This window comes from Chelmon rostratus, chromosome 5 (assembly GCF_017976325.1).
Source record: "Chelmon rostratus isolate fCheRos1 chromosome 5, fCheRos1.pri, whole genome shotgun sequence".
NCBI classification, from domain to species: domain Eukaryota; kingdom Metazoa; phylum Chordata; class Actinopteri; order Chaetodontiformes; family Chaetodontidae; genus Chelmon; species Chelmon rostratus.
In genome coordinates this window covers 5,653,295-5,662,982 of record NC_055662.1, presented here as the reverse complement: position 1 = coordinate 5,662,982, position 9,688 = coordinate 5,653,295, and the positions used below count along the sequence as shown (strand labels likewise).

The following is a 9,688-nucleotide window of genomic DNA, read 5'->3' as shown; positions in this document are numbered from 1 at the left end:
GGAAGCAGAGGCACCATCAGGCTCAATGTGCTTTATGACAGAGGGCGGGAGGGAGGGGGGTGGGTGTGTGTGTGTGTGTGTGTCAGAAAGAGAGAGAGAGAGCGGGTCTCATCTGTCTGAAGTCCTTCAGTACACAAACTGATCACACTGAGCTCAGTTAAGCAGCATCAGAGGTGCGCTGGAGAAGCTTCACCTTCCACAGAGGGAAGTGAAAACGATCGTTTGCGTGATATTTTGAACTCGAGCGTGCTTTCATCACCTCATCTCACCAAGTGCCATCAGATATTTCTAACTTTCAGTCGCATTTATCGGAAATCTACTTTCTACATCAAGGGAGCAAGGTGAGTCATTTTATCAGACAAGCGGTTAAGTTCTGCATGAGATGAGTGACATTTCTTTTGCACGATAGTGAGTTTGGTTGGACTTGCATGCATTCAAACGGTGTCTAAGTTGCACCTGGCGTGCAACGCGCAGACCGCACACACAACCACGTGAGCAACGTAAACGGATGTTTGGTACATGGTGTCCTGCGCCGGATGTTGGGCTTCCTCATGTGTGACAGCAAAAGCAAGCAAGAAATAACCTGAAGAGAAGTCAGCACAGAGAGCGTCCAGCCAGCATTCAGCAACCTCGTGTGTGTGATTGTCAGCAGTGAGTCCATAAGGCTCCTGTCCTTCATCATCTTCATCACAGTGTCAGAATGACCAAAGCTCGTCTTCTGCTGCGCCTGCCTGGTGCTGTTTTAGCAGACTGAACACATATTTGAGGTTTCTTCCACTCATGTTTACATAAAAACAAGCTTTTCAGGTCCTGGTTTCTAACTGATCCCTTGAACCACGTGGATCCAGTGTGGAGCATCTCATGACACGGCCTGGGGGCCGCAGAGCAACAGTTTGCCGCTGGACCCTTATTGAGCACTCAGGTTTGAGGCAGGTTTGAATAAACTAGGTCAAAAGTGGGTACAGATCAAGTCAAGACTGAGCCCAGAGCAAAGCGTCTCATTTAAATCTGTAACATCTGAGGACGGCAAAAAATCTAACACCATCTCACATGTTAAGATCTGAGAAACGGCCCCCATCAGCGGTAAAACTACCTGCACACCAGAAGCTCTTCAGATGTAAATACTTGACTTCAAACTTTTTTTTTAGTTTATTTATATAGAGATAAAAAGATAAGATAAAGATAAGATAAAAGTTCTAGAGAAATCTAATTGTGTTGGTTCAAACTGGGCTGGACCACAGCGAGACCTTCAGGGGCCCCCGAAGCCTGATAAATGTGTCAGTTGGTTTGATGTTTTATTAATATGAAATGTGCTTTGGAATATGGATGACTTAAGTTCAATGTGATATCAAATGATCCTGCAGTGCTGCCTGTCTTGTCTGCTTGTCCATGTTGGTGGCAGTCTGTCAAAACATACACAGTGCATAGTCATACATTTGTGTTTAACTAAATGACCACAAACAGGGAGTCACTGGGGGGGCCACAGATAATTTTTGGCCCTGGGCCTTCTAGCGTGTTAATCTGACCGTGGGTCCAAACAGATCTGAAAACACAGAGTGGATCGTTTCACACAGCAGTGACGTCTGCTTTGTATTTTATATTTTGTGGCTTGGTGCAGGGCGCTCTCACAGGCTCTGCGGGAGCTGGCGGGGTGGTCGGTGTTTTAGCCTAATCGCTCCGCCAGCCCTCCATCAGCATTACACGATGACCGCGGCTGCTGTCAGGAGGCGGAGAGGCTCGGTGCCTGCTCCTCCTGTGCTCCCTCTGCACGGCGGGAAGAGGACTTGCTGTGACTGCTTGGTGATGCTGTAACCAATTGGCCAAAACATCTCAATCATGTATCAGAATACAAAGATGCTTTTAAATACCAATTTCTGCACCAAAGTCACGTTGGAATGTGACTAATGTGAACCAAAGCCCGTCTTTAAGAAACACCTCACTTTCCCTTGTTTCGCTGTAATCCCTAGAGTTTCTCCCTTGTGTTTTGTAATTCCATCTCAGGGCAGCTTGTTATTGCAGTATGCACTGCGAGCATGGGAGATTCACTGTCGTACTTTCTGGAGATTCATTATTTCCTTTACTATCCTCTGGGATTTTTGTTTTGGACGCGCTGCTGCTGCATAAAACATTTTAACGCACTGCAACATAACACCACACTCGCCTGATATCAAAGAATGCTCTGGGCTCAGAGGAAGGAGACCAACAAAAACATTATTTGTACGTCAAACAGAATGAACGAGAAACCTGCTGATAACTATCAACCTTCAAGTGTTTGGTATTAATAAAAAGGTCTCCTATGACCCGGAGGGAAAACCCTGACTCAGAGAGCAAAGACCTCTGTGTTCCAGCACAGCTGGTCCAAGAACCAGACGTAACCTCAAGACACGTTCCCTCTGAGGGAATTCAGCAGCACACAAACAGCAGCTTTCTGTTCGTTCAGCCTTTTATGGCCGATGGCAGACAAACTGGCTACAGCGTGGTTTCTGCTGCTTGAGATAACATGTTGTTCATCATGACCCCTGATATATGACACAGTCAATTCAAGACACATATGACAGGATGTGTGCCGTGTGCTGCACCAGCAGGTGACTCTCTACAGACCTCTGGAGCTGGCCGACATGTGGGAGAATTTAAGATGAGCGAACTTTGATAAGCTGACATTAACTGATTTTGGCCACTTGGGGGCATCAGAAACAAGCTGTAAACACGACATTGCCATATCATCACCCTGACCCGGAGGACTTGCTTGCAAACAGTAGCTAATTTCCACATCCACAGCAAACACGGAGCAACGTCAGCATTCACTCAGCTGTGTTTCTGGCTGCTTGGCCAATACTCACTTCCTCTGAGCTGCGTTTCGCTCACCACCAACTTTAGCTGCTAATTGTTCACCAGCTAGTCACTAACCAGACGTCACATATATCACCCTGAGGGAGGGAAACGAGGTGCAACACAAATCGTTCCCTCGGAGGCTCAGTAAAATGCAGTCTAGACTGAGGAGACTGCACAGCGCACTATAGACTGTCTCATGGGCATTGGCAGGTGTTTTGAGGTTCCTCCGGTTGTTCTGATGATGTGTTATACCAACTGAACCTTCTGTAAAGGTTCAGTTGGTATGTCGAAATCTCTGTCTTGAAGTACCGGGGTTGGGGAGGAAGCGTTGTTTTTTTGTTACTTTGCTGGAACATCATTTTGTGATGAGAGCTGAGAGAGTGAACCAAAACAGTGACGTTCAGGCTCATAAAATAGAAACAAGGACCTGAAAGATGCTACAACCCTCCATAGACATGACGGGAGCTGCAGAGACGAGTTGAATTCTCTGTGGTTTGTCAATACGAGTGATTCCTTTTACATTACATTTAGCCATCTGAATTATTAATATTATTCTAACATTGATTATTGCAGCTTTAAAGTCCTTGAGCACTTGGTTTTTCGAATCTAAAGTATTTCTCTGAAACATGACATGTCCACGACTAAATAACTAAAGCTTTTTGGGGAAAGGATTTATTATTAACACTCAAGCTCTGTGGTTTGATCACATTTGATCCACATCAAAAAACAACCCCACAGCTGTCAGCACGTTCTCATTGAGCGTTGCTAAACCCTAGCTGGTGAGCAGATGTGCATGACATCACCTTGAAATGAGCGAGCTCAGATAGAAACACAAACAGAGAAATCTCTGAAGTGAGGACACCAAAACTGTTCCAGCGAAGGGGAGGGTGAAGCAGCGGCTTTCAGCTGGTTGCAGTGTGTAACCTCACCACTAGATGCCACCAAATCCTACACACCGGTCCTTTAAACGACATGTGAGTCGAAGTAAAAATGAAGGTTACTGTCATATAAATCCTTTAGCTGTTTGATAACACAGGCCCAGGTTGCAATAGTCAAAAATGTCTCAGCCTTCGCCCATGATGCTCCCTGAAGCATCCTCCAGGTTTGCTGTCACACTTAAACACTGGGAGCTTTGCTACGTGTACATTTGACACTAATGAAGTCCACATAAACTGTCCCACCGCTCCTCGGCGGGGTCAAGAGGGGCTGTTTATAAAAGACATCAGCAGCCCAGAGTCCCACAAAACCCAACACTCACTAGACCGCTACTGCAGACTGACATGGTTTTGGGGGAAAGTTTTAATCTTCATGTCAAAGCAGCTGAGAGTTTTGGTGACATCTTTGAATTTGACCATTTGATTGCCCAAATATTTAGTTTACCCATGTCAGAGTGTTAAAGCCTGCGGAGGTATTTGTAAATGTTATTTGCGGTAATTCTGGAGAAACATTTATTCCGTAAAAGGACGAATTTGTTTGATTAAAAATTTTGAGTGAAGCCAAGCAAGAACCTCCGTCATATTTTGTAGGAAAGACGGAGATTGGCCAATATGTGACATTAAGTAAGTCAGTATCGCCCTCAGATTCCAGCAAATAAATGAAATTCTATAAGCAGTCAGATGTGAGGAAATAGTCCTCTCTTTTTTTTTAGCACAACATGTATGACACAGTCCTGCACCACTTCTCGCTTATCTGATGCAGGGCTGTGTCTGTTGAAACTCACTTCCTTTATTGTAAAAGCATTTCCTCTTTTTTCACTTCAGCCACCACTTCATCTCCGGCGCCATAATGTTGCTGGCATCATCTCGGCCCCTCGAGGAGTTCGTGGGAAAAAGTGTGTGAGGGGACGGCGCTGAGGGGAGAGGAGAGCAGAGGACCACCAGAGAATGGAGGCAGCTGCGCGTGGAGTCCGGAGACATGACGGCCTTGTCTGAAGCCCAGTAAAGTTCAGTTTGAGCTGGGCAGGTGTGAGGGAGTTGCCACAGCCTCTCTGGGATGTTTCTGAAAGTGCCGGAGGCGAGGAGGCTGAGCTCAGCGGCTGTCGGGCTGCAGCTATGGTCGTTGAGGTGAGGTTTCCTCCCTCCTCATCAGTGACCTCGCCCTTTGTCTCACCATGCAGGACGTCTCTGCTGCGTTCGTCTTCTACATCATCCTGGAGCTGCTGATCGCCGCGTTCTCCGTGGTGGGTAACGTGCTGGTCTGCTGGGCCGTGTGCCTCAACAGCAACCTGCAGAGCATCACCAACTTCTTCGTGGTGTCGCTGGCGGTGGCCGACATCGCTGTGGGCGTCCTGGCCATTCCCTTCTCCATCGTCATCAGCACCGGCTTCTGCTCCAACTTCTATGGCTGCCTGTTCATCGCCTGCTTCGTGGTGATCCTCACCCAGAGCTCCATCTTCAGCCTGCTGGCCATCGCTATAGACCGCTACATTGCAATCAAGATACCGCTCAGGTCGGTGACTCAGCTGCGGGGAATACTTAGTAGCTACGAGTGTGGCTGGGAACTGTTTATTAATGCTTTATAGATCAGTTACAAGCTGTTAAAAGTACATTTTGGTTTCCAGGTTGAGAAAAACTCCTTGTTCACATTGTTATTATTTATTAAAAACATGTAGAACTGCACATTTGACAGAATAAGACCCCTTCAATGACTCACTAACACTGACGGCTGCAGACTAAAAGGCTCATGAAACCCTCGAGCATTTCTTCATCTATGATTTACAACTGCAATAAAAACCACCAACCTGGCAAACCAAAAGTTGAAAAGTTGATAATAACTGATCTAAAAGGCATTAGAAAAGGATTTATTAAGTATCATTAAGACTTCTACTTGCATTTTGGAAACCCTAAAGGATGCCTCGTCATTTTCTGCATGGTAGAAAAGTTAAAAAAAGTTATCATTAAGGAAACTAAATAAGAATTTAGAGACGGTGCATTTCAAATTTTCTCAGCTTAGTCTAATCTGCTTGTTTCGGGGGAGTTCTCACTATAAAACTGCATATTTCATTCCTATCTATCAGTGAAGTCATGACATTTGAACCAGAAAGTCTTGGCTGAATAAGTGTGTCCAGAAATGGCGTCTCCCATGAGGCCGTGTCCCGCGGGAGCGATCAGATGAATTTTGCTCTAATTGCTTATACAGACTGCGTACCCCCCTGTGTAACAGCACTTTATTATTTTCCTGTACAATGACAGGGTTTGGCAGGCTGTTTGTCTTGAACGTCAGCTTGGATTTAGCATTCAGACTTGCCGTGTGCCGACATTCAACCTGTTGGTGAGAGAGAGGCTGCAGCCCAGGCTGCGACCTCATCACCGCATCGAGCTCAGCCTTCCTGTTTTCAGTACTCAAACTGTTTGTTGTTGCACAGCCTCCTCCTCCTCCTCCTGCTGAAGATACGTGAGGGTTTCTCTGCGTTGTTCTTTGCATTGCGGTTGGGGGGGGGGTTGTTTTTGCAGCATTAACCTTTGCACTTTAACATCTCAAGAATGTGATAGAAACGAGCCAAACGTCTCAGCTGCTCTCCCACACTGCGCCACAGGCCGACTCAAAATAGACTCTCCCTTTGAGGAGTCCTGACAGACTTTGTTTGTTTATCCTTTATCTTTTAGTTCCGGGATGAGAAGTGCTTCCATCTTCATATACTGTGTACAAAAGATTATTAGATATCATTATTTTTAGAAGTTTCAGTATCGCTGTCCTGTGGGAAGCAAACCTCAAACTTTCACAGAGTTTTGAGCTGACAGACAGAGCTGGTTCCTGATGTTTCTGTCGTCTCCCTCTCCAGGTACAACAGCTTGGTGACAGGCCAGCGTGCACAAGGTATCATCGCCATCTGCTGGGTCTTATCCATCATCATCGGTCTGACCCCCATGATGGGCTGGCACAAGCAGGACAAGAGCGGTAACAGCACCTGCTCGCCCGGCCTGATGAAGTGCCTGTTTGAGGCGGTGGTAGACATGGAGTACATGGTCTACTTTAACTTTTTCGCCTGTGTACTGATTCCCCTGCTGCTGATGCTGGCCATCTACCTGTGTATCTTCATGGCCGCCCGCCACCAGCTCAAGCTGATGGATGTGAAGGCGATTCACGGAGAGAAGTCGCGCTCCACGCTGCAGAAGGAGATCCAGGCTGCCAAGTCTCTGGCCATCATCGTCGGGCTGTTTGCGGTTTGCTGGCTGCCTTTGCACATCATCAACTGCTTCACCCTCTTCTGTCCTCAGTGTGAGCGGCCTCCGTCCTGGATCATGTACGTGGCCATAATTCTCTCCCACGGCAACTCCGTGGTCAACCCCTTCATCTATGCCTACCGCATTCGGGAGTTCCGGCAAACCTTCCGGAAGATTATCCGGCGCTACATCCTGAGCCGGCAGGAACTGGCTGAGAGTAGCAGCAGTATGCGCAACTCCACTTACAACAGCGTCACCGACTCCATCAGACTGACAACAAACGGCCTCAGCTTTGACCTTTTCACTGAACACAGCAGCAGTAGCTGTGAAAGCTCCTACCACTGCCCTACTCGCATCTCTCCTGTAGGGGGCGGTCTGGTGGCAGTATCCCACCCCCCCCTGTCAGTCGTCATCTCCCACTGTCCGAAGATGGGCCCTTGTCCACTGCAAGCCCTCACGCAGACTCAGATCCCCATAGATCATCATCTACAGTATGGGGAGCAGCAGCACGACTGCGCTGACGCAGACGCCGTGGAGGATCAGGACAAACAGGAGCTTGGCTCTGCCCAGGTCACATCACTTTTCAACAAGCCCAACAGAAAAAGTTGCTTCAGTGAGCTGGCCATGATGTCTTGACATACGTATGCACAGGAGGGACCGGTCACTACCATCCAGCAGCTGTGCAGTAGAACGTCAATGTCGCCTCAGCAGCAACTGTCGAAGGATAAGTCCACAATGGAGACGGGTGCACTGTAAACAGAACATGGACCGCTAACGTCGCTGGGATAACTTCAGTCTCCTCGCCATGAGAAACTGCCTCTACTACTTTGTGACATTTGAATTCAAACCAGCCTAAAAGGCTAAAAGCACTGCTAGTGAGCCAAAGCTGCTTCTTAATACCCCACAAAACCAAGAGCGGTTTAAACTGACTGAACGACTGTTGCTTCTGTCTTTAAGGTGCAGACCATCAAAGAATGGCTCTGCCTTCATTTCAGTCAAGAAGAGCACTACGTGCTTTCGCTTTGTCTTTCCAAATAGAGTTCAATACAAGTGCACTTTGACCAGTGAAACGCAGAGAGGAGGCACAGGATGGACCTCTTGCTCTCTGAAAACATCGAGAATGGAAACAGCATTGATTGTTGCCTTTACTGTTTGACTGCAGGTTGAAATCATACACCGCAGCGTGTGAGGAAATGTCATCCTGCCACTGACGGGCTGAATGGGCCTTTGGCTGAAGACAAAAACTTATCAAACTTATTATTAAATTATATATGCAGTTTTCATGTTTTCAGGGATATGGACATAAATGCACTCTGATGGATTTCACTGTATATGGATCATGGACAGAGGATCATATCTTAAACAGTAGTGAACCATCATTTGGACCACTTTGAGACTCACCCCATCCTGTGGACCTGCCGGGTGCACAGACCACGCCACCATCCTACTCAGCCAAGTTCTCGCTCATTTGCAGAGAGTTAAACATTATTTACCTGTTCCTTTCTCTCGAATTGTAGTTCAGCTTTACAGAGGAGATTTTCATGCCTTCTGATTTCATGATTGCGAGCTGTGAGCCCCATGCTGTCTCTGATCGGACCAAAAAACATGAACAGCACTGTAATGTTTCATATTTTAAAAAGCAGAGACCCCAAAGCAGGTGATGTGATGCTGACATGTAACCTTGTGCCCTTGTTTGCTCAGTGTGACAGTGTGACTTGACTGTATGCTTATTTAAGTTTTATTGCTGTAAACGGTGACTTCTGAGATAGTTTGCTAACTGATGGGAAATGTTTTGAAGAGGATTGTGATTGATCACGCTTAAATCAAGCTCGTGGAAGAAAGCTCTGTTTTTCCTGATGAGTTGATCCTCGGTCCAGGGCAGCTGTTGCCTTGCACAGATTCTTTTCTTTGAATAAATCTTTTTACATTTTCAAAGTGTACTTATTGTGTTTGTGTTCAGCGACGGCCATAAAATGTTCCCAGTCAGTATTCAGTAGCTGCGGGAACAGCTCCAGGCCTACCGTGGGCTTTTCACCAGGCAGGCTCATGTTTCATATCAGATCTAGACTGGAAGTCTATAGAACTGAGTCAGGGATCTGGTTTGCTCGTTCTGGGAAATAGTTAGTTAAGCAGACAAACTATATTTGGAGTTCTTTATTTTCCCAGCTTTTATGGCCGTTCCCCTGTGAGTTCAGGTTACAGTGCACAGGGCCCACTTCTTTTTGAAAGCTCCCCCTGGGGCCTTTAGTGCTTTTTTAAAGAGTCACCACAGGGACCTCCTGAGTCCTCGTGCTCTGCTGCTGTCCTGTGTGGCAGCGTCTTGTCTCCTCAGCTAGGTCACGTCAAGCAAAGGTTTAGGCCACGACAGCTCGAATGAAATCCAGTATGAACACGTGATTGCAAAAGAACCATAAATGGGTTTATTTGTTAGAAATAATCTTGCTGAGAGCTGCTCTAATCAGCATTTTATATTAAAGGAGCAGTTTGATGTTGTGGGAAATGTGCTGCCCCCCACATTCCTGTTGATTCAGCACCACTGTAATATGGATCTGTACATTGTCAATGCAGAGATAATAGTTTGTTGTCAGTTGTCAGTCAGCTGTTTTTCTTGCAAACTGAATTTCAAACTCGGACTGTCAGTACTGAACTGTCTCCCCCAGCTCCAGAACTAAGATTAAAACTGGATACAAACT

General features: G+C 46.6%; 1 protein-coding gene across 1 annotated transcript; it reads left to right on the top strand.

Annotated features, from left to right (window-relative positions):
- Window positions 1-130: 130 nt before the first annotated feature.
- On the top strand, window positions 131-8,925 carry adora2aa (adenosine A2a receptor a). The gene is made up of 3 exons (XM_041937108.1): window positions 131-341; window positions 4,593-5,280; window positions 6,614-8,925. Exons 2-3 carry the CDS (start codon window positions 4,943-4,945, stop codon window positions 7,629-7,631), a joined length of 1,356 nt encoding a protein of 451 aa, XP_041793042.1. The 5' UTR covers window positions 131-341; window positions 4,593-4,942; the 3' UTR covers window positions 7,632-8,925.
- The last annotated feature ends 763 nt before the right edge of the window (window positions 8,926-9,688 follow it).